Here is a 25,936-nt window from a genome sequence, read left to right on the forward strand (position 1 = left end):
AACCGGATCCGTTTTGCGGCAACCCACCAATCACAAGGGCGCAATGGCTTGAAGCCCCGCCCCCTGCCTGCGGCAAGGACAACGGACGGAGCAGGGCGAGACACCCACCAGCAGAGTCACGTGAGCGGCTAACTGTGGATCCTTCCATTTGCCAGTTGGCATCAACCCCCTTCCTCACAACCCAAACAGCACCAGCTGCTGGTGACCACTGAAATTGGACAGGGTGGGTTAGCTGGGCAAACAGTGCAGGCAACAATCGCCACACCAAACCGCCTTTTCTGTAGAGAACAAAACAAAGCTGCCAAGATCCCAGCCTGTCTCAAATCCTCCAGCGGTTTTACAAAGTAGAAAATAACACAATGAACATACTAAAGCTTCACCGCCCGGTAGGTATCGTTCTCTCATTTTGGCAACCTGTTTTATAACAAACATAAAAGTTTTCCTTCACATAGAGTCAAAGGGATGTTCAGCACGGAAACAGATCCTTTGGTCCAATTTGTCCATGCCAACTCTAAGATAGTCTTTGGAAGGTTGATTGAAGCTTTTCAAACCAAAATGTGTTCGTTTTGTTTGGGTTTGGGGACTGTTATGTGACTTTCTCACGTTTTTATTCCATCTTTGGTTTCAGTTGGGCTCAGTTCCTTACCTCAGGATTCCTGATGAAGGGCTTTTGCCCGAAACGTCGATTTCGAAGCTACTTGGATGCTGCCTGAACTGCTGTGCTCTTCCATCGCCACTAATCAAGAATCTGGTTTCCAGCATCTGCAGTCATTGTTTTTACCTCAGTTCCTTACCAGCATCTCTATTCAATGCCTTTGTGTAAGCTAATGGATTTGTGGCTTCCCCTTAATGCTTCTCACCCTCCAAAGGGTAAAAACCAAGAGGAAAGCAAACAGCCATACTTGGAAATGAACATATCGGACCTCCATTTTAAGGCAGTCAAAGATGGGTTGGATCAGTATATGGCATTTGCAAGTGTTTACAGAATTTTTATTGCAGGCTGGCATGGTCAGTTTTGAAGTATTGGTGGTATCAATGTGGTAAAAACAATGATTGCAGATGCTGGAAACCAGATTCTGAATTAGTGGTGCTGGAAGAGCTCAGCAGTTCAGGCAGTATCCAAGGAGCTTCGAAATCGATGTTTCGGGCAAAAGCCCTTCATCAGGAATGAGTTTGCTTGTGACCAGTTCCATGCACAGTAAGATCCCACCCCAAAAACAGCACTCCACCAAGCTTGTTTTGATGGCATGAAATCATTTGCATGAGCAGGAAAGTGCACAGCTGAAAATAAATTGCACAAGAACCTGGTGAGGGAGGTGAAGCCAATTTTATACTGTGGTTGTTATGATTTGGATCATGCTGCCAGAATAGATGGTGGCAGATATTGTAATGTGTTCCAGAAGGGAATTGGATTAATATTTAAAAAGAGAAACATTTGCTTTGGGACATTTGATGCTATGGGGAATGGCCAGGGACAATGCGATTAATTGTATAGTTAGTTATTCAGTGAGAGACAAAGAAATTGCAGATGCTGGAATCCAAAATAGACAGGCAGGAGGCTGGAAGAACACAGGAAGCCAGGCAGCATCAGGAAGTTGATGTTTCGGGTGTAACCCTTCTTTCAGGGCTGGGGATAGGTGTGGGGGAGCTGCAGATAAAGGGGTTGGCAGGGGCAGAGTGGTGAAGTGGGGACAGCTGAAGACAGGTAGACGGTACCATCTGGTTGGTCACTGATAGGAATGAATCTGGTTGGTGGCAGGGAACAGTGGAAGGGATGGGGAGGGGCTGGGAAGGGAGTAGGGGGATGGGGAGGAAGAGTTATTTGAAATTGGAGAAGTCAATGTTGAGTCCTCCGGGTTGTAGTCTGCCCAGATGCAAGATGAGGTTTGTTCCTCCAGTTTGCACTGTGGTTTGTTGTGACAATGGAGGAGGCCAAGGATGGTCATGTTGGAAAGGGAGTGGTTAGGGGAATTGAAATGGGTGGTGACTGCGAGGTCTGGTTGGCCTCTGCATGCCCCGTTGCGATGCTTGGTGAACCATTCCCTAAGTTTATGTTCAGTCTCCCCTAGACAGAGACTACTAAAATGTCTTTCCAAGTTTGCCTCTTCGTTGATGTATAGGCTTTTCTGTCTGTGAAAAAGATGCTTAGGACTGGTTTGAGCAACTTTTTCAACAATTTAGCTAATTAATGTTGTGTGGAACCAGTCATAGATAAGATAGGGTGTCAATAGATGTTGTCCATTTTTTGTTATGAATCCAATGAGTCAAAGGATAAAATAAAACTGGAGCAGAGCAGCTGTGAGAGAGTGAATGGGTGCTACTGAAAAAAATGGATTGGTTGGACAGATGCACTCTGTTTCATTGTTGTAATTTTTGTGTATAACATAAGTGGAAATGAGAATGTGCTTCCTTGCGGAATCCCGGGTGAGCCCTGAGAACAGTTTAATTACTGTGTTAAATAATGCTGACCATACAGTATTTTAGTTTTGTTGGCTTGATGAGATGAGACCAAAAACATCAAAATTGAAAACCTCAGTGGTGAAAACTGGATCCTTTGCCTGATCTATGGGCAAGACATGGCATATTTTAACAGATTAATGAAAGCTGGCTGAGTGAGGTTGCTTCATGAATCATAATTCTGTTTTTAATTTCTGTTCATGTAGAGAACATTTGAAGAGAAGCGTAAGATTTGTTTATTTCACACATTAGTCATTTTACAACCACCGACTAAAATTGCCATTTCGTGTTGAGTCATTACCATTTCTTTTGTCTCTCTATGACGATAGTCTTGAGCTAAACTCAGGTCTCAAAGATCAAGTGCTATTTTCTAATACATTATACATACACATTTCCTGAAGGTGATTTCCTATTTTTGTGCAGATCTAAAGATATCTCATAATCACTTAATTTTATTCCCTTGTTCATAATTTTGAGTTAGAAAAGCATTTCATCACCTAGGACCCTCCAGGGACAATTTTTGTTGCTTAGACCATAGCTAATCTTTCTCTCTGCCATGGATGATATTTCATTTGGCAGATCTGTCTTGGCAGCTGGAACCTTTTATTCCTTTGCCAAAGTATACTAACTTCTTGGCTCTAAGTTCTACTTTTACTCAGTCATGAACAAATTCTGGACAATACAAATTTAGTATGGAGAAAGATTGTTGAACTTGGCATTGTAAACAGCACTCAGTCAATTTGGTTCACCAACATTCTTCAGGGAAGGAAAACTGCTCAGCTTACCTGGCCTAGCCTACATGTGACTCCAGGCTCACAACAATGTGGTTGACTCTTAGATGCCCTCCGGGAAATTAGAGGTGAGCAATAAATACTGGCCTAGCCAGTGATGCCCACACTCTCCAAATGAATAAAAAAGTTAACATAAGAATGCAAAATATTTTTTTAAAAAGAAGCGCAATGAAAAGACATACAAGACAATGGGCCAAATGCAAGAAAATGGGAATAGAATAGCTAGATGGTTCTTTTTGACCAGTGCATCTGAAATGGGTTGAAGGGTCTTTTTCTGTACTGTAGGTCTCTGTCATTCTATGACTTTATGAAGTGGATAACTCTCACTAGGAGTGGATGAATTATACCCCAGGCTGTTAAAGGGAGCATGGGGAAATGGATGCTCTGATGATTTTCTTATCCACATTAGATACAGGTGATTATAAGAGAATTGGAGTTCTGCAAATGCTATGCCATTATTCAAGAAGGGTGCGAGGGCTAAGCTAAATAATAGACTGTCAGCAGTGAAAAAATTACTGGAATCAATATTCAGATGGGATTAACTGTTAGTTGGAGAGGCGTGGATTAATCAAAGATAAAATGGTTTTCTGAAGAGAACATTGTATCTTAGGGACTAAATTGAAATTTTTGACGAAGTAACAAGGACAATTGATGAGGATGGATTTTGCGAAAGGTAAGCAGTTTCCAATGGTGTTCCACATGGCCCAGCTGCGGGTCCTTTGCTATTTGTGTTATGCATGAATGGTTTAGATGTTTATTCAGGTGGTAAGATTGGAAAATTGGCAGATGAAACAAAAAATGATCATGTAGTTAATAAGGAAGGAGATGGCTATTGACTGCAGGAAGGTATCAATGGTCTGGTTCAGTGGGTGAAAAATAGCAAATGGAGTTCAATCTGAAGAAGTGCTAGGTTATGCATTTGTGGAGAACAAATGAAACAAGTCAGTAAACCATAAATAAGAGGGTATTGGGTAGAGGAAGTAACAGAACTTGAAGTGCATGATCACAGATCCCTTAAAATGGCAGATAAGTGGAAAACAAAGTAAATAGAATGCTATCCTTCATTGGGAGAACGTGAGGACTGCAGATGAGAGTCAGGAGTGTGGTGCTGGGAAAGTACAACAGGTCAGGCAGAATCGACGTTTTGGGCATAAGCCCTTTCTGTATTGGCTGAAGTTGTCATGAAGATCTCTTTTGTCAGTCCTGATGAAGGGCTTATGCCTGAAACATTGATTCTCCTGCTTTGTGGATGCTGCCTGACCTGCTATGCTTTTCTAGCACCACACTCCCGACACTGCTTTCCTTCATTGGCCAAGGTATTGAATATGAGAACAGGATTGTAATACTGGAACAATATAAGACTCTGTTTCAAACACAGTTGGGGTTTTGTGCATGATCCTTCTCACAGGTTCCGGTAAAGACTATCATCTTTAGATAGTATGAAAATTTTCTCAGGGCTTGAAACTTACAGCTCTGGGGAAAGGTTGGATCATCTGATGTTGTTTTCCTTAGAACAGAGGAGGCTAAGGAATAACTTTATTGAGGTGTACAACTTAATGCATGAAAGAATAGTTTTTAGTTCAGATGGCTGGATGACTAGTTTGCAATGCAATGTGATGCCAACAGTGCAGTTTCAATTCCTGTACTGAGTAAGGTTACCATGAAGATCTGTCCTTCTCAACTTCTCCCCTTGCTTGAGGTATGGTGACCCTCAGATTAAATAGCTACCAGTAGTGTCTCTCTAATGGGAGAGCAGCCCCTATGGTCCTCTAGGAATATGGCTACTTTACAAACTAATGCGAAACTTAGAGTGGTGAGGGACGACCTATTTTTTTTCCCAGAGAAGAGATCAATTATCAGATTTAAAGTGATTGATTGATAGAAGAATTATAGGGAGTTTAGAGAAAAGATGTTTTCACCCAGCTAATGGTGAGTGTCTGGAATTTTCTACTCAGTTTGGTGATTGCAGTGGCTACCCTCAACTCTTTTTAAACAATTCCTAGATCTGCACCTAAAACAAGATTACAGGCCAAATGTGCTAAATGGGGTGAAATGAGTGGCTAGTTAATTCAGCCATAATAGACATGATGAGTTGACTGGCCTTTTTTTATGCTGTGACATTTCCATGGTTTCTGTGCTATTTTTTGTACAGAAAAGTGAAATAATTCCACAAAGGACATTCACCAAGTCATCCTTTATTTACACGTGTGTAGTACGTGATACTAGCCCATCTAGCTCAGAGCTGCCTCCCAGATTGAATGGAGCTCCTGACACTTCTGTTTATGTCTGTCAGCTAGGACTCCCTGATTGGACATTGTTAGCCCTATTCAGGATGACCTTGTTGCATTCACTACAAAAAGACATTTACTTTCTGTTCTTTTGCTTCCTTTTCGGATCTTTGCCAGCAGTGTTCTTTCATTCACAGTAGATAGAGTCTTAGAGCTGTGCACTATAGAAACACACCCTATTGGTCCAATTCATCCAGACATCCCAATCTGATCCCATTCCATTTGCCGACATTTGGCCCATTTCCCTCTAAAACTTCCGTATTCATTTACCCACTCTTTTAAATGTTGTATTTGCCCAGAAAGCTGTGTAACTGTTCGAAGAGGGAATAAACAGTCAGTGCAGGGATCTCCCGTGGTCGTTCCCCTGAAAACAACTATACCATTTTGGATACACTTGGGGGGGGGGGGGGTGGAATTGCAGGTCTCTGGGAGTCTGTCTCTGTTGCACAGAAGGGAAGGAGGAAAAGGAAGGGAGAGTGTTAGTCATTGGGGAGTCAATAGTTAGAGAGTCAGATAGAAGGTTTGTTGGGAACAATCAAGACTCGTGGTTCGTGTGTTGCTTCCCAGGTGCTAGAGTCCTTGATGTCTCAGATCATGCCTTTGGGGTCCTGTAGGGAGAGGGTGACCACCCCCAAGTCATGGTCCATGTAGGTACCAACGACGTAGGTAGAAAGAAGGATAGGGATGTAAGGCAGGATTTTAGGGAGCTAGGGTGGAAGTTGAGAGCTAAAACAAGCAGACGTGTTATCTCTGGTTTGCTACTTGTGCCACATGAAAGCGAGGCAAGGAATAGGGAGAGATATCAGCTGAACACGTGGCTGCAGGGATGGTGCAAGACGGAGGGTTTCAGATGCTTAGATAATTGGGGCTCATTCTGGGGACGGTGGGACTTGAACCAGAGGGGTACTAATGTCCTGGGTGGGAAATTTGCTGGTGCTATTCGGGTGGGTTTAAACTAGTTCAGCAGGGGGATGGGAACCTGAGGTGTAGTTTCAGTGCACAGGAGGCTGAGAGTAGGGAGGGCATGGACAGGATTTCATGGTCGCAGGAATATGCTGGCAAGCAGCACGCTGGTTTGAAGTGTGTCTACTTCAATGTCAGAAGTATCCGAAATAAGGAAGGTAAGCTTGCAACATGGAAAAGTACCTGGGACTTTATGGCTATTTATTGTGGTTGGAATATAAAAGCACCGTTGTGCTACTGAGACTTTATAAAGCTCTGGTTAGGCCCCATTTAGAGTACTGTGTCCAATTTGGTCCCCACACCTCAGGAAGGACATACTAGCACTGGAACATGTCCAGCGGAGATTCACAAGGATGATCCCTGGAATGGTAGGTCTAACATACGAGGAATGGCTGGGGATCCTGGGATTGTATTCATTGGAGTTTAGAAGATTAAGGAGAGATCTTATAGAAACCTACAAGATAATACATGGCTTGGAAAGTGTCGTCGCTGGGAAATTGTTTCCGTTAGGCGAGGAGACTAGGACCCGTGGACACAACCTTCGAATTAGAGGGGGTAAATTCAGAACAGAAATGTGGAGACCTTTCTTCAGCCAGATAGTGGTGGGCCTATGGAATTCATACCCGCAGATTGCAGTGGAGGCTGGGATGCTAAATTTCTTCAAGGCAGAGATTGATAAATTCTTGATGTCACAAGGAATTAAGGGCTATGGGGAGAATGCGGGTAAGTGGAGTTGAAATGCCCATCAGCCATGATTGAATGGCAGAGTGGACTCTATGGGCCGAATGGCCTTACTTCCGCTCCTATGTCTTATGGTCTCAAGGGAACAGTGATTTACTACAGAAATTGCATCTCTTGTTAAGCGGAAGAAGGAGGGTTATGTGATGATAAGGCGATGGAGAGTTACAGATTAGCTAGGAAGGATTTAAAGAGAGAGTTAAGAAGAGCAAAGAGAGGACATGAGCAGTCTTTAGCAGGTAGAATAAAGGAGAACCCTAAAGCTCTCTATAGATATGTGAGGATTAAAAGGGTGACTAGGAACAGGGACAGTTAAAGACAGAAGTGGAAAGTTGTGTGTGGACCCTATGGAAATCGGAGAGGTGCTAAATGAATATTTCTCATCAGTTTTAACTCCAGGGAAAGGAGAATATTGTAGAGGAGAAGAATGAGCTATGAGATACGAGACTAGAAAGGATCGAGCTTAGTGAGGAAGAAGTGTTATCAATTCTAGAAGGAGTGAAAGTAGACAAGTCCCCTGGGCCGAATGGGATTTACCCGAGGATTCTCTGGGAAGCTAGGGAGGAGGAGGTGTTGGAGCCTTTGGCTTTGATCTTTGAGTCGTCATTGTCAACAGATTTAGTACCAGAGAACTGGATGATTGCAAATGGTGTGCCCTTGTTCAAGAAGGGCAGTAGAGATGACCCAGGTAATTATAGACCAGTGAGCCTTACGTCTGTTATAGGAAAGGTTTTGGAAAGGAGTGTAAGAGATAAGATTTATAATCATCTAGCAAGCAACAATGTGATTGCAAATAGTCAACATCGTTTTGTTAAGGGCAGGTCATGTTTCACAAACCTCATTGAGTTTTTTGAGAAGGTGACCAAGCATGTGGATGAGGGTAGGTCTGTTGACGTGGTGTACATGGACTTCAGTATAGCCTTTGATAAGAATCCACATGGTAGGCTGTTGGAGAAAATGCAGAGGTTGAGATTGAGGGTGATTTAGCAGTTTGAAATTAGAAACTGGCTTTCAGAAGGCAATGAGTGGTGGTTGATGGAAAATATTCAGCCTGGAGTTCAGTTACTAGTGATGTGCCACAAGGATCTGCTTTGGCACCACTGCTGTTTGTCATTTTTTATAAATGACTTAGACGTAGGCATAGGTGGATGGGTAAGTAAGTTTGCAGATGACACTAAAGTCGGTGGAGTAGTGGACAGTGTGAAAGAATGTTGCAGGTTGCAGGGGGACTTGGATAAACTGCAGAATTGGGCTGAAAGGTGGCAAATGGAGTTCAATGCAGATGAGGTGATTCACTTTGGGAAGAATAATAGGAAGGTAGAATACTGGGTAATTGGAACGATTCTTGGTAGTGTGGGTGTGCAGAGGGATCTTGGAGTACATGTACATAAATCCCTGAAAGTTGCCACCCAGGTTAATACTGCTGTTAAGAAGGCATACGGTGTGTTAGGTTTTATTGGTTAGAGGTGTTGAGTTCCGGAGCCCATAATGTCATGCTGCAACTATACAAAATGCTAGTGCGGCCGCACTTGGAATATTGTGTACAGTTTTGGTCACCCCATTACAGGAAGGATGTTGGAAGCATTGGAAAGGTGCAGAGGAGATTTACCAGGATGTTGCCTGGTCTGGAGGGAAGATCTAATGAGGACAGGCTGAGAGACTCGGGTCTGTTCTCATTGGAAAGAAGAAGGCTGAGGGGATTTGATAGAGACATACAAGATGATCAGAGGATTAAATAGAGTAGACAGTCTTTTTCCTAAAATGATTACGACAGCTTGTGCGAGGGGGTATAGCTACAAATTGAGGGGTGATAGATTTAAGACAGATGTCAGAGGCAGGTTCTTTACTCAGAGAATGTCCTGCTGCCAATGTAGTTAACTCTGCCACATTAGGGAGATTTAAACAATCCTTGGGTAAGCACATGGATGATGATGGGATAGTGTAGGGGGATGGGCTTAGATTAGTTCACAGGTCGGTGCAACAAGGGCCTGTTCTGTGCTGTATTGATCTATGTTCTGTGTGTCAGCCTCCACCACTTCTGGCCAGAAATGCCCTACCCTGTGTGTGAAAAAGTTGCCTCTTATGTCTCTTTTCAACATTTCCCTCTCACCTTAAACCTGTGCCCTCTAGCTTTAGACTCCCCCACACTGGGGAAAGGCCTTATCTATTCATCCTATCCGTGCCCCTCATAATCTTACAAATGTCTATAAGGTCACCCTGCAGCTTCTCTCATTCCAGGGAAAATAGCCCCAGCCTATTCAGCCTCTCCCTATAGCTCAAACCTGCCAAGCCTGGCAATATCCTTGTGAATCTTTTCTGAGCCCTTTCAAATTTCGCAAAATCCTACCTATAGGAGGGAATTGCACACAGCATTCCAAAAGTGGCTTAACCAATTTCCTAAACAGCTGCAACATGACTTCCCAACTCCTATACTCAATGCGCTGACCAATAAAGACAAGCATACCAAATGCTTCCTTCACTATCCTGTCTACCTGGGACTCCACTTTCAAAAAACTATGAACCTGCACTTCAAGGTCTCTTTGTTCAGCAATACTCCTAGGACTTTACCATTAAGTGTATGATCTCTGCCCTGATTTACCTTTCCAAAATGCAACACCTCACATTTATCTAAATTACACTCAATCTGCCACTCCTCGGCCATCTGATAAGATCCCGTTGTACTCTAAGGTAACCTTCTTCGCTGTCCACTACACTTCCAATTTTGGTGTCATCTGCAAACTTACTAACCATGTCTCATATATTCACATCCAAGTCATTTATGTAAATAATGAAAAACAGTGGACCCAGCATCAAGGCAGACGTTGCTAATTAAAGTGATTGGGGATATTGTACGTAAATGGTGTTGAAGTAGTAAATGATCCATAAGGGTGAACAGCCTTGAGGGACCAAATGGTTCAGAGGGATCTGGGCCAAATGCTGGCAAATGGGACAAGATCAGATTGGGATGTCTGGATGAGTTGGACCAATAGGGTCTGTTGTTGTGCTGTATGACACTATGCAGCTACCTAATTCCCATTTAAAATAATTTATGGGCTCTCCTACTGCCAGGACTGCATTTTAGTTTTCTCCCAGGTTTTATGATTCTGTGTTTTTATTGCCTGTTAGGAATTTTATGGTCCAAAGACTCCCAGAAAGACAAAATAAAGAAGGAGTTGGTCTTGGTATTCACTCACAGCTTAAATTAGTTGTTTATATGCTGTACCTCTTATATTTCAGAAGGTTCCTTGTACTGCAAAATTTGATGAAGAATTACGTGAGGAGTCAATAGTAGTTATTAAAGGAAAATTGACTGATGATCCCCTCAGGTAACATTAATTTTAAAATCCAATGATAGCATTTAGACAATAAAGAAATTGTATATTCATACTATTTGCACATTCATTATCATGCATGTGTTAATTTTCAAAGAAATGGTTGATCCAAGTTTTGTTTAACATTAGCTGCTAATGTGGTTATAAGTATTGTAACTAAAGGAATCGTTGTTTAGGTGCTGAATACCAAATTTGTCCCAAATATCTTATTTTATTGTGTGAGTATGAACCTGGAATATATTCTCGACAAATCTGGAGCATTCAATTATACCACAAGTAAGGTGGTATAATTTCATTTTAGGTTAAATGCACTGCTTATATTGCTATTTCACAGATATATTTAATGAGGAATGTGGAAGTACAAAGTACACATTAATATGTTTTTACTTGCTGAAGTACATGTTTTCTTGAGGTAGCTTTTGGAGTGCAATGACCAGCATCTTAAGAAATCCATTGAGGCAGATATAGGAGGAAGAATGAAGAATAAATAATAAAATGCACCTTTATAACAATTTAAGATTTTCAGTTTTATATTTCATAATTGTAAAACATGTGGCACATAAATGTACTTATTATATTACAGCCTATATTTGTTTTCTTGATGACTAACCATTTCCTCAAACCCTTTTTATTTTATCTTGATACTTGACATTCAATTCCAATATCACATGGAAAAATGCTATTGTTTCTTCATCTCTAATGTGGTGCATCCAACTGCCTACATTGTTTCCTGTTCACCGTGATTGGCCATTCTTCCCATTCCTGCCTATCAACTTCTTCCTTATTTGCCTCATTAATCTCATGTAAAAGTTTTCTCGTACTCCTTTGCCCTCTTCCATCCATATCAGAAGAATTTACAGTGGAAAACAAGGAAATGATAGAGAAGCTAAGCAGTTACTTTATACCTGTCATTATGGAAGATGGTACAGAAACTCTCCCAAAAGCATTAGGCAATCAAGCTAAAATAAATTGGTATTACCTGAATAAAGTTAGCTAAATTGAGATGTTATAAACCTCCTGGACCAGATAAGCTTAATCCAAGAATGTTCAAGAAAGTACATCAAAATCTCATTCTCCATGGTAGGTAGGGTCATGAAATCTGTGGATAAGAGGGAACATGGATACAAGCTACCCTGTAACTCTCCCATCTATTATAAAGCACTGTGCAATCAGAACAGACAGATCTGTGAGAAACAAAATGGGGTCTGGGGCTCACCTGATAAGTACATGGATCCACAGGTAGTGAATCCACAAAAAAAAACGAGTGAGTATAGTTATTGGGATAATGGATGCATTGCTGATTATCTTTTATTATTCTACTGATTATGGAAAGGTTCTTGCTGACTGGAGGGCAGCAAATCTAACTCCATTGTTTAAGAAGGGAGGGAAGTTGGTGAACTACAGGCTTGTTAGCTTAATGTCAGTAGTAGTTATAAAGGATATAATAAACACTTTGAAACGAATGGCAGAATTGGGCATAACCAACATGGATTTGTGAAAGGGAAATAGTGTTTGACAAATTAGTTGGAGATTTTTGAGGATGTTACTTGTAGCACGTAAATGATTACTAGTGAATGTGGTAAATGCATGGCAGCTGAAAGATAAGTTAGATAAATGTGGGGTTAACCACTTTGAGGTGCAAACAAGAAAGCATATTATTGTCTGGATGGCAATGGTTTAGGAAAGGGAGATGTCATGAGATTTGGGTGTCCATGTAGACCAGTCTTTGAAAGTAAGCATACAGGTGCAGCAGATGATAAAGAAGGCAAATGATATGTTGGCCTTCCGAGTGAGAAGGTTTGAGTACAGGAACAGGAACGTCTTGCAATAATTGTACAGGGCCTTGGTAAGACCACAACTTGAGTACAGTAGCCCCTCTGTACCCACGGGGGGATACATTTCAAGACCCACTGCAAAAGCCCAAAACCATGGATAGGAATGAACCCATTCATTTAAATGGGAAATTTACCTTCCTGGCAGCCCCGAATTGCTGGTTCTGAAATGTTCCCTGTAATATGTTCGGACCGTGGTAAACCGTGGGTAACTAAAATCACACTAACAGGACCCACAGATATGGGGGTTGCCCTGTATTGTATGCAGTTTTGGTCTCCCCACCTGAGGAAGGATGTTCAAGCTATGGAGGAGTTCAGCAAAGATTTATGAAATTTATTCCTGGGATGGCAGAACTGACATCTGAAGAAAGACTAGATGAGTTAGGACTATATTTACTATTGCTTAGAAGAGTGAGGGGAATCTCCTAGAGAGCTAAAATATTCTAACAGATTATACAGGATTAACACAGGGCAGATGCTCTAGATGACTGGGGAGTCCAGACAAATGGGTCACAGTCTTAATAATATGGGCTAGGCCATTTAGGAATGAGACGAGGAGAAATGTTTTCACAGAGGAGATAGAAATAGTTCCTAGAGTTAAAGGACTCAAAAGATATGGGGTGAAAGGTTTATTGAGGGTATTGAGTTAGATGATCAGCCATGATTATATTGCCTTTGAGCAGGCTCAAAGAGCCAAATAGAGCACATGGGTTGGAACGAGTATATGAATAAGGATTGAAAATTAGCTAATAGTCAATATAAAGTAGGATTAAACAGATCACTTTCAGGATGGCAGGCTGTTACTAGAAGGGAATCACAGTGGTCACTGCTAGGTCCATAAGTGTGAATTTATTCACTTTGACAGAAAACACAGAGATAAAGTCATTCTTAAAAACTGGTTTTGGTGTCCAAAGGGATCTCTATGTCATGGAGTCATAATGATGTACAGCATGGAAACAGACCCTTCGGTCCAACTCGTCCATGCCAACCAGCTATCTCACTCCAATCTAGTCCCACCTGCCAGCACCCGGCCCATATCCCTCCAAAGCCTTCCTATTCATATACCCATCTAGATGCCTTTTACGTGTTGTAATTGTACTTGCCTCCACCACTTCCACACACACACTGTACCCTCTGTGTGAAAAAGTTCCCTCTTAGGTCTCTGTTTCCATGAGTCATTAAAAGCTAACATGTAGATGCAGTAAGCAATTAGGAAAACAAACAGTGTGTTGACTTTTATTTCAAGGGGATTTGAGGACAGAAATAAATATGTCTTGCTGTATTAGTAAAATGCCTTGAGGAGACCTTACTGGATTATCGTGTACAGTTTTGGTCTCCTCTTCTAAGGAAGGATACTCCTGCCGTAGAGAGAGAGTTTGTAGAGGTTCATCTGAATAATTCTTGGAATGGCAAGTTTGTTTTATGAGGAGTGATTGAAGAAGCTGGGTCTATGTTCCTCAGTTTATGAAGAAGGAGAGCAGATCTAATTAAAACTAAATTCTTATAGAGTGTGACAGGCTGCATATGGGAAGGGTGATTCCCCTCTGGTGATTTGAGAATCAGAGAACAAGTCTCAGGTCAAGGAGTAAGGCATTTAAGACTGAGGTGAGGATTTTTGGTCTACTCAGAAGTTGATGAATCTTTGGAATTCTCTACTACAGAGCAGTATGTGACTCCATAAATGATGATATTCAAGAGATTATAATAGATTTCTAGTGATTAATGGCATTAAGAGATAGCATGGGAAGATGATCAGCTGTGCTCTCATTTATTGTCAGGGTAGGCTCAGTTGACTGAATGGCTTACTCCTATTCCTATGTCCCTATGACTTGATCATTCAATTTCTTCTCCTGTCCCTGTTGCCAACTGACATTATGAATGGCTAGCTCTCTGTCTAATATCCTCAATGAGTCACAACTTTCTGCAACTAAATGAGAAGACCAAAGCCATCATTTTCAACTCACAATGTGTGTAGGCGATAGTCCCTTAGAGTAAGGATGGCGTTTTAGTCATGGTAAAGAATCTGCACATGGAGTCCTTTGGTGTGTGGAAGCTGTTGTGCTATAGCTGCTACATGGTTCTAGCTGACTAGACAATCGACCCAAATTTACCACCTGCCATAAGCATATTGGAAGGATTTACAAATTAATAATCTGTTTATCAATGTTATGACATTCCTTCTATGGCCATGAAGTGGGATTTGAACCTGGAGCCTCCAGCCTAAGGGCAGTATCTTGTAAAACTACTACTTTTACAAACCACATTTCTTGTCAAACCAGTCTTGATGTTTCATGTTAGAGAAACCAAAAGTCTTCTTATATGTGCCATTTGTAATGGATATAAGAGCAGATCAGGCAAGAATGTAAATGTGTTGTAGAAATGCTGAGAAGGTTTACCAGACTAATATCTGCTTGTTTTCTCACATCACTCTTGCTTCTTTTTCACATCACTTTACAACTATACTCCCTCATTTTTGTTTCTTCATGGCATTGGGAACAGCTCCTCTTTACTCTATCCAGGCGACAGAAGAGTCCAAACTTCTTCCATCTATCCTCATATCTGCAGTTTCTCATTCCTGCAGCCATTAGGAATGAGAATGGCTCATCTGAACTGATCTAATGGCTGATCTAAATCAGTTCAGATCTCTCACCAATGTTTTCACGTTTCCTATAATGCAGCACCCTCAATTGTATACCTAACGTCTTTGATTTAGTTTTGATTTTGGTTTGATTTTTATTGGCAGCACAGTGGCTCAGTGGTTAGCACTGCTGCCTCACAGCAATAAAGTCTCAGGTCCAATTCCAGCCTTGGGCAAGTCTGTGTGGAGTTTGCGCATTCTTCCTGTGTCTATGTGGGTTTCCTCTGGGTGCTCCGGTTTCCTCCCACCGTCCAAAAATGTGCAGGTCAGGTGAATTGGCCATGCTAAATTGCCCGTAGTGTTAGGTGCATCAGTCAGAGGAAAATGGGTTACTCTTCGGAGGGTCGGTGTGGACTTGTTGGGCCAAAGGGCCTGTTTCCACACTGTAGGGAATCTAATCTGTAGGGATTTGAATATGTACCGTTATGCAGTGAAAAGTATTGTTTTGCATGCAAACCAGACAAATCCTATCTTGCATAGGTACATCAGGGTAATAGAACAGAATGCAAAATATAGTGTTACAGCTACAGAAAAGGTACAGAGAAAGATCAGTTCTAATGTATGAAAGATCTGTTCCTAAGTCTGATAACAGCAGAGGAAAAGCTGTTCTTGAATCTGTTTGGTAGGTGTTTCTTTAAAGAGGTAACAGTGGATATTATCTATCTAGACTTCCCAAAGGTCTTTGATAAGGTGCCTCATGGGATAAGATGAGGGTCCATTGTGTTCAAGGTGAGCTACTGGCATGGATTGAGTATTGGCTGTCTGACAGAAGGCAGAGAGTTGGAATAAAAGGTTCTTTTTCAGAATGGCAGCTGGTGACAAGTGGTGCCCCGTGGGGTTCAGTGTTAGGGCTGCAGCTGTTCACTTTATATATTAATGATCTGGATGAAGGGACTGGGGGCATTCTGGTGAAGTTATGCGAATAGGCAAGTAGTACTGAGGAGGTGGGGAAGCTGCACAAAGATTTAGACAGTTGAGGAGAGTGGTCCAGGAAATGGCTGATGAAATTCAACGTGAGCAAATACAAGGTCTTACACTTTGGAAAAGTGAATACAGGCATGGACTATTTTCTAAACGATGAGAAAATTTATAAAGCCAAAATACAAAGGGATCTGGGAATACTAGTCCAGAATTCTCGAAAGGTTGACTTGCAGGTTGAGTCCGTGATTAAGAAAGCGAATGTAATGTTGTCATTTATCTCGAGGGTTGGAATATAAAAGTAACGATGTGCTTCTGAGACTTTATAAAGCTCTAGTTAGGCCCCATTTAGAATACTGTGTCCGGTTTTGGGCCCCACGCCTCAGGAAGGACATACTGGCACTGGATTGTGTCCATTTCACACGGATGATCCCTGGAATGGTAGGCCTAACCCATGATGAGCGGTTGCGGAACCTGGAATTGTATTCATTAGAGTTTAGAAGGTTGAGGGGAGATCTAATAGAAACTTACAAGATAATGCATGGCTTAGAAAGGGTGGACATTGGGAATTTGTTTCCGTTAGGCGGGGAGACTTGGACCCGTGGGCACAGCTTTAGAATTAGAGGGGGTCAATTTAGAACAGAAATGAGGAGACATTTCCTCAGCCAGAGAGTGGTGGGCCTGTGGAATTCATTGCCATGGAATGCAGTGGAGGCTGGGACATTGTCTTCAAGGCAGAAATTGATAAATTCTTATCTTGCAAGGAATTAAGGGCTATGGGGAGTGTGTGGGTAAGTGGAGTTGAAATACCCATCAGCCATGATTAAATGGCGGAGCAGATTCAATGGGCCGAATGGCCTTACTTCCACTCCTATGTCTTATGGCTTTAGGGTGTTTTCAAACTTTTAAAATTTTCTTCTTGATGGAAGCGAGTATAACCGGGGGCGGAGGGATCTTTAGTTATATTGGCTGCTTTTCCAAGGCAGCGGGAAGTGTAGACGGAGTCAATGAACGAAGGCTGGCTTGCATGGTGGACTGGGCTTAGTTTGCAACTCTCTAGTTTCTTGCAGTCTTGGACAGAGCAGTTGCCATACCAAGCTGTGATGCTTTCTATCGTGCGTCTATAAAAATTCGTAAGAGTCATTGTGAACATGCTGAATTTCCTAAGCCTTCTGAGGAAGTAGAGGCGTTGGTGTGCTTTTTTTGATTGAAGCGCTGACATGGATGGATCTGGATAGATTGTTGATGATATTTACTCCTAGGTCTACAAATCTTATATAAATTGCTCCTTGCACTTGTACTTTAGTTTCTGATGAAGGGCTTATGCCCGAAACATAGACTCTCCTGCTTCTCGGATGCTGCCTAACCTGCTGTGCTTTTCCAGCATCACATTTTTCAACTCTGATCTCTAGCATCTGCAGTCATCATTTTCTCCTCCTTGTACTCTATGCTCTTGTTAATAATGCTGAGGATACTGTACAAAGTTACAAAGGTCGTGGATAAAAATCGTTTTGTGATTTACATATGAAAGAAGAGAAACTATCATGGTCATTCTAAAAATGAGAACAAAGGTATTTTTCAATGTATAATTTGTTACATCATGCCGTAAACTTTTGCTATAAATTCTGTGTTTTACAATTGTGCACTCTACAACCACCTGATGAAGGAGCAATGCTCCGAAAGCTAGAGCTTCCAATTAAACCTGTTGGACTATAACCTGGTGTGTGATTGGTAACTTTGTGCACCCCAGTCCAACACCGGCATCTCCAAATGAGGACACTGTATGCTTTTTGAACTGCTCTCTCCATCTGTCCTGCAATCTGCAATCCACATATACATCCAGGTCCCTTTGCTCCTGTAACACCTTTAGTATTGTAACCCCTGTTTTATGTTGTCTTTCAATGTGCTTCATACCAAAGTGCATCACTTCACACTTCTCTGCATTGAACTTCATCTGTCACTTGTCTGCACCAACTTGAAGAAAGTGAGGACTGCAAATGTTGGAGATAAGAGTTGAACAGTGTGGTGCTGAAAAAGCACAGCAGGTCAGGCAGCATCCGAGGAGCAGGAGAATCGACATTTCAGGCATATGCCCTTTGTCAGGATGCTGTCTGACCTGCTGTGCTTTTCCAGCACCACACTTTTCAACACTCCTCCAATTTGTCAATGTCCTTTTGGAATTTCACATTGTCCTCAGAATTTACAGTTCTTCCAAGTTCCATGTCACCTGCAAAAATTGGCTCCTGTACATTAAAATCCAAATCATTAGACAAAGCATGGGTTTCAATATTGACCCCTGGGGAACTCCATGACAAAACTTCTTCTAGCCTGAAAAATATCCATTATTCTGTTTCCTATCAATCAGCCAATTTTGGATCCATGCTGCTACTGTTCTCTTCATTCCATGACCTATACCTTCCCTCACAAGTTTGTTGTGTGGCACTGCATCAACACCTGGAAATCCACATCTCCCACATCAACTGTGTTACCCTCACAAAGCCTTTCTATTATCTCTTAAAAATACTCTAGCAAGACAGTTAAACATGATTTCCCCTTTAGAAATCCATGCTGACTCGGCATAATCAACTTCTTTCCATGTCACTAATAAATCTATCTTGAGTAATTGTTTCTAGATGCTTCCCACCATCGAAGCTGACTTGTCTGTAATTGTTGTGTTTGTCCTTACAAACTTTCTTGAACAATACTGTAATATTTGTAATTCTCCAGTCTTCTCGCATGTTCCCTGAGCCCTAGCAAGACTGAACATTTATGGTTCTATTCCTTGTTGAATTGGACATGTACTGCTGTAGGAACCCTCCAGAACACAATCTAGGAACATTTGCCTCTTGCTGCCCCTTATGTAGCCTGTATCCTAATTTGCATATGAGTAATCAAAATATCCTATTAATAACAACTCTTTAATGTTGTCATTTGTCTGTAGATTCCCTGCAGATTTATTCCTCTGCATCCTTTCCACTAGTTGCTGGTCTATAGCCTAACTGTGCTATATAATTGAATTATTTTTCTTTCTTAGCTCTAACCAAATTAACTCTGTTCTTGACCCTTCTGAGACATCTTCATTTTACTTTGTTAAAGGTGCTAAGTTGTGTCTATTTTTTAATTCCTGGCTAACCACCTGCTTTTGTTTAAATAAAGTTAAATTTCTATCACAAAAATCACGCAGACAATGTTTGATCAGTTGAGGGAAGGATGAGAGCTGTTACATATGTGATACAAGTCCCAATAAAGAGAAAATCAGTGCAAGATTTGGTTCTCCTATTCAATGTATATTTGATATCAAGAAGTTACTCAGTCTTCCATTTCCATGATATGGATGTGCTGGTTTTGGACTGGGATGAACAAAGTTAAAAATCACACAACGTCAGGCTATAGTCCAACAGTGCTGTTTCTCCTAGCTACCTGACTAAGGTGCAGTGCTCTGAAAGCTTATACCTCCAAATATACCTGTTGAACTATAACCTGTGATTTCCCATTTCTATGTAAGGGTTAGCAAGGCCACCAAGTTGTAATGTGACTAACCACGATAACTACCTGTTCCTAATATCAGTTGTTTATTAAAGTGCTTTGAAGTCAATAATATGATTACTTCTTATCAAGAATATCTTTTCTTTAGATTCGATGTTAATTTTCAGAAGGGCGACCATCCTGATGCAGACATTTTATTCCATTTCAATCCCCGTTTTAAAGAGGACCTTGAGAAAGTGATATTTAATTCTCGGGGACCGGATGGTTGGGGATTTCAGGGTGAGAAGTATGAAAAGATTTCTTCCAGAAATTCTCCATTTAAGCTGGTGTTCATGGTGTGGAACAATTCTTTCCAGGTACTGTTTTACCAGTCTTATCTTTAAGGAGAAGATTTACTATTGAAAATGACACATGATGGCATAGTGGAATACCAACACTCCGAATTCTAAAATATGGGCTGATGTCAACTATCTCTTACATCTCTGCTTATTTCACCATGTGGACATCCTAGGTAGAGTCTTGATCCTTGCCCAAAGGGTGATATGCTTTTACTGGGCACTTCTGGCACAATAATGTTATTCTAGTACTTTTGAATAACATTCATGTGAACATCCCCTTAAGGATAGTAACCTCAGGATTCCTCCTGGTTCCATGTGCTAATGAGAGTAGAAATTGGAGGATAGGTCATATGAATGCAGGGGACAGGGATTCAGATTTTTGGGATCTCTTCTGGTGCAGTGGTGTCCTGCACAAGTGAGACAGGTTGCACCTGAACTGGAGGGGACCAGTATTCTAACAGGGAGATTTGCTAGAGCTACTTAGGAGGGTTCTAACTAGTCTGTGGGGCTGGGGAGAGTCCCTAAACAATTGTCAGGCAGAAGAGAAGGTTGAGCTTAGTACAGAAGTTAAAGAGAGCAAGTTAATTAGGCATGGCAGGGGATGAGGGAAGACTGATGAATTAAATGCATTTATTTCAGTGCAGGAGGCCTGACGTAAAGTAGATGAACTCAGCACGGATGGGTACATGAGACTGAAATATCATGGCTATTACAGAACGCTTGGCTGAGGGAGGACAGGGACTAGCAGCTCAGTGTTCTGGAGTGCAGATGCTACTGGAAGGATAGAAGGGGAGGCAAGAGAGAAGGGAATGGTGTTTTTGATTGGGGAAAATAACATAGTAGTACTTTGAGAGGATATTCCCAAGGTTTGTCCAGTGAGGCTGTATGTGTGGAACTGAGAAATAAGAAGGTGGTCACTTTGAAATTGTCAGTAGGAAATTGAGGGCCAAATATGTAGGAGATTGCAGATACCTGTAAGAATAATAGGGTTGTAATAAAAGGAAATTTTAGTTTTTCAAACATAGACTGGGATTGTCGTAATGTTAAGGGTTTGGATGGGGAGGAATTTGTTAAGTGTGTTCAGGAAAACAATTCAGTTCAATATGAAGATGGCCCTACTAGAGAACGAGCAAAATCTGACCTCCTCTTGGGAAATAAAGCAGGGCAAGTGACTGAGGTATTAGTGGGGGAGCACTTTGGGATGACTGACCATAATTCTAATATTTTAAGATAGTTATGGAAAAGGATAGGTCAGGTCCACAAGTTAAAGTCCTGAATTAGGGCAAGGCCAATTTTTGATGGTAGCAGACAGGAACTTTCAAACATTGATTGGGGAAGACTGTTTGCAGATACAGGGGCATCTGACAAGTGGAAGGCTTTCAAAAGTGAGATAGTGAGTGTTCTGGGCCATTCATGTTCCTGTTAGAGTAAAGGACGAAGCTGCCAGGAGTAGGGAACACTGGATGCTAGAGATTGACTCTGATCAAGATAAAGAATGAGGCATAAGTTAGGTAAGGTAGCTAGGATCAAGTGAATCCCTTGAGTAAAAAGGGTGTAGGAGTACACGTAAGAAGGAAATCAGGAGGGCAAAAAGGCTAAATTTCCTTTTATTACAACCCTATTATTCTTACAGGTATCTGGTAGCTTTGACGGGTAAGGTAAAGGGCAATCTAAAGAGATTCTACAAGTATAAGGGCAAAAGAGTAACTAGGGAGAGATTAGGGTCCCTTAAAGATCAATGAGGTTGTCCAAATGGGAGCCACAGGAAATGGGTGAGATCCTAAATGAATATTTCTCGTCAATATTTACCGTGGTAAAAGACATGGAAACTAGGGAACTTGAAGAAAACAGTGATGTCTTGAAATGAGTCCACATTACAGAAGCAGAGGTGCTGAGGTCATAAAACGCATAAAGGTAGGTAAAGCACTGGGACTTGATCAAGTGTATCCCAGATGTTGGAGCTATGGAAGAAATTGCACAGCCCGTAGTGGGACCACTGTCATACTAGAGATTTTCATAACCTCCTAATCTATGCCCCTAATTATGAAGTTTGGAATACTGAATGCTTTAGTAACAACTCTGTCTACCTGACCTGACTTGTGCAATACACACCACTGTGCTGTGCTCTTTATTTTGTGCTATCTCTCTATGTTCTTTGTATTAAAGATCATGACCTCCCACATTTCTGCATTGAACTTCAACTGTACCCTATTCTTCCACTAACTTGTTTATGTTCTTTTGGAGTTCCATGCTCACCTCATCACAGTTTACAATTCTCCCAAGTTTTGTGTCATCCACAAACCTTAAAATTGCCTCCTGCATATCAAGATCTAGATCATTACTATATCAACAAAAGCGAGAGACCCAATACTGACTGCTGTGGAACTCCACTACAAACCTTCTTCCAGCCCTTAAAATATTCATTACCCAATTAGTTTTATTTCCCATCTGTTAGCCAATTGTATCCATGTTGTTACTATCCCATGATTTTTGTCACAAGTCTGTTGTTGGGCACTGTATCAAACATCTTTTAGATGTTGTGTACACCACATCAGCATCACCATCAACCCTTTCTGTCACCTCTTCAAAAATCTCCAGCACATTAGACAGGACTGCAGTTGCATTGAAATCTTTCTTAACTTGGGATATACTTAGAATATGGGGTGGCCATCTGAGACTAGGATATTTTCATTCAGATGGTGGTAGACCTTTGCAATTCTCTACCCATTGGGCTGCGGAGCTTGATCATTGAGTACATTCAAGACTGAAGTTGGTAGATTTTTGCATTTTAATGGCACCAAGACATAGGAGTATCTCGAATGGTGGTGTAGAGGTAAATTATCTTACATCCTTTGTTTAAATGACACAGCAGGCTGAATAGGCTGAATGTTTTCTGTTTTTCTATCAAGTTATATCAAGTGGCAATTTGTTGTACATTTTTACTTACTGTAATGTGTCAGACGTTCTATTTGTTGGCTTTTGTTTTGAAATTAATTTATCATTTATGAATTATCTATTTAGGTATCTGTGAATGGTAGACATATCCTTGACTATCCACACCGTTTAGAAGATTGGAAGCCAGATACTGTTATAGTATTTGGAGATATACAAGTTGAAAGTATTGATGTTCTCAAACTTTGAGGCTAAAAAAAGTAAGTATAATTTGAAATGTAATCCCAACAATATTAAATTATATTTGTGTAGGTAGGTTTATGGGATGTGTGGATTATGGAATCTGTGCTTGAAGTTTCCTTTATGACCATTGCAGATGAGTGCGTATAAAAGTGATGATATGATTGGGTTATTCTATGTAAACCATTGATTCACAGTAAGTTTTCCATTTGTGTAATCGTTTTAATTGCTGCTGTTAGTTGGCATTGTAAGTGAGAGGCATGTGTGTATTTTGGTAGTTAGACACCTTTACAAAATTGACAATTACTTTTGAGCAAGGGGTTAGGACTTAACTCCAAGGAGGACTTCAACTAACGGGATTTGGTAGTGTTCATGCACACTGACCCTAAGTTGCTTGAGTGGAAACTTAATTTTTGCCAGTAGTGTAAAACACATGATATAACAGAGTTGCTGCCCCTAATGTACCTCTCCTCAAATTTGGAATTGCAGATCATGAGGGGATGTCTGATGGATCACAAAACCAAAATCACAGATTTGTATACCGTTGAATAAATTTAAAATTATCTCCATCTCGCTGTTGAAACCTACATCTTATGGGTTTGGGTAAAGCTCATGAAATGAGCTTTCCAAAAGTACAGCTCAGCTGTAGGGAATTAGATTGTACCCCACAGCTGAACGAATGTCTCCTGTAGGTAGTTAGGACACTTGGGACTTGTGAAACCAGCATTTCCAGCATTTACTACTGCTCAGATTTGTGCCATGAACATAATTGCAAAAGTGATGAAAGTTTGCTCCCCACTGGCAAAATGAGGGATTTCATATAGAAAAATACTCATACTAAACCCAAGAGTTTATACTCCTAGAACCAACACAACATTCTTGAATTTAAATCACGACACTACATACCTTTTGTAATTAAGTATTTTATGTGAACATGTTGGGGAACCTATTTGTCAAGGTTTGTATTATGTTGCAATTTACAAAAGTAATATCTAACTTTCATAGATGCCTATAGTTATCATATTCTTAACTATTTTAAGTGTGAATCTCCAACAAGTGCCCTCAATTTATTGTACTCCTATTAACCTGTGCATATATACCAAGTATTATATTGGAATTAAACACTTAAATTATAAACTAATTAATTATAAATGATTATATTGGAGTTGAACTGCCTTTATATCTAATTTATTATACTTCAATTAAACACTTCATTTATAATTAATTAGTTTAAAATTTAATATGCTGCAGTTAAACTCTTCATTGATAATGAATTAATTTATAATTTATTATGCTGAAATTAAGCACTGCATTTGCATTCAATTTATTCCACTGTCATTAATGTTATACCACGTACACCAATGTATTTGTACTCAATTTATTGCACTGCTGTTAAACTCTACAGGTTGTCAATTCTTGTGTCCCAGTGTGGTTGTATTAGTGTGGTGGCAAGCACCACCTTTACCGAAGTCGATTCTTCCTGCTCCTCGGCTGCTGCCTGACCTGCTGTGCTTTTCCAGCACCACTCTAATCTTGACCAAGTCAGAGTTACCTACATGATTCGCACTTTATTTATCACTTTAAACATTCGCACCCTCTGCCACTTACAAACAATGACAGTAGCATGTACAATCTACACAATGTACTGCAGCAACTCACCAAGGCACTTCCAACAGCACCCTAAGTTGCTTGAGTGGAAATTTAACTTTTGCTAGTAGCGTAAAACCAATGGTATCTCTCCTGACATTGGAATGGTGTATGAGGTGGTGATATCCAATGGGTGGCAGATCAAAATTGCACATTTGTATCCTGTTGAGTAAATTTAAAATGATCCCCCATCTCTCTAATGGAGCCCTACGTCCACAGTTTGGACAAAACCCTGTCCTTGAAATGAGTTTTCAAATGTGTGGCCGAGCTGTAAAGAACCCATGACCTCTACCTTTTAGAACAATGAGACATCCGATCCATGGAAATACCACCTGCACGTTCCCTCCAAACCATACACTTTCCTGACTTGGAACCATATCGCTGTTCCTTTACCTTCTTTGGTGTAAAGTTCTGAACTTCCTCCCAAATACATCTCATCTCTGGTCATACCCACAATGAATCAAGATGGTGACTCATCATCACATTAACCTGGTGCATGCATATTGCACATATTCTACTACACAATCCAACCCCGCATGTATAGACATTTTATCACACTACTAGTAATTTCATGCTTGATTACCCAATTTATCACCATTGATGTTAAACTTTGGTTGTATCCATTATTACCTTACCATTAATCTTGTGCACGTACACCCAATTGTCTCACTTTCATTAAACTCTGTATCTATTTCTAATTGATTACCTTACAATTAACTATCGTATTTATACTCTATTTAACCTTGTCCTTAACACCTGTATATGCAAATGATAATATTGCTATTAATGTCATTTTGTATTTTTTCCCCAATCCTACAGCTGAAGGAAGAGAGTGAAACTTCTAAAGCAAAATTGAATTACACGTCAAGAGTTAAAGTAGCAGTTCATCAAATTCTGTATTTCTTTTTGTTTATACTTGAAAATTGTGTTAGTTCGTGATGACTTTAGATATATTTGTTACAAAGCCAATATTGATTCACTTTAAACCATAGGGAATGAAAAGGTGGTTTATATTGGGCCATGTGGAAGAGTTGGTTATGTATATCTCATTGTTCAGTCAATGTTATTTTCAACTGGATAATTAAAGCAATATTCTCTTTAACAAATCAATGGTATTCATTTCATTTTAACTTATGGTATTGTTTGCAAATTAAATATGTAATGATTGTGTAAGTTATTTGCAAATCCAAAATAAAATAGAAATCAGCGAAGAAACTGACCCTTAACAGGGGGGTAAGTGTTTTGGCGGAACCTTTACAAAACTTAATAAGAATAAAACAAAAAAACCTGGAAGTCACTGATGTTTTAATATGTCAATGGTGTGATATGTCGGAGAAATTGCAGCATAGGTCCATGAGGTCAGCATCCATAATGAA

At 40.6% G+C, this 25,936-nt stretch overlaps 1 protein-coding gene across 2 annotated transcripts; it reads left to right on the forward strand.

Moving 5' to 3' along the window:
• LOC140482429 (galectin-8-like) lies at window positions 1–25,659 on the forward strand. Of its 2 annotated transcripts, none has more exons than XM_072579928.1 (5): window positions 1–386; window positions 10,475–10,563; window positions 19,592–19,799; window positions 22,803–22,933; window positions 25,380–25,659. In XM_072579928.1, exons 1-4 carry the CDS (start codon window positions 360–362, stop codon window positions 22,920–22,922), a joined length of 444 nt encoding a protein of 147 aa, XP_072436029.1. In that variant the 5' UTR covers window positions 1–359; the 3' UTR covers window positions 22,923–22,933; window positions 25,380–25,659. The 2 variants fall into 2 exon arrangements, with proteins under 2 accessions (XP_072436029.1, XP_072436030.1); XM_072579929.1 differs by having other exon boundaries at window positions 10,478–10,563.
• Window positions 25,660–25,936: the final 277 nt, after the last annotated feature.

The sequence above is a fragment of the Chiloscyllium punctatum genome, chromosome 10 (genome assembly GCF_047496795.1).
Source record: "Chiloscyllium punctatum isolate Juve2018m chromosome 10, sChiPun1.3, whole genome shotgun sequence".
In the NCBI taxonomy this organism is placed as follows: Eukaryota; Metazoa; Chordata; class Chondrichthyes; order Orectolobiformes; family Hemiscylliidae; genus Chiloscyllium; species Chiloscyllium punctatum.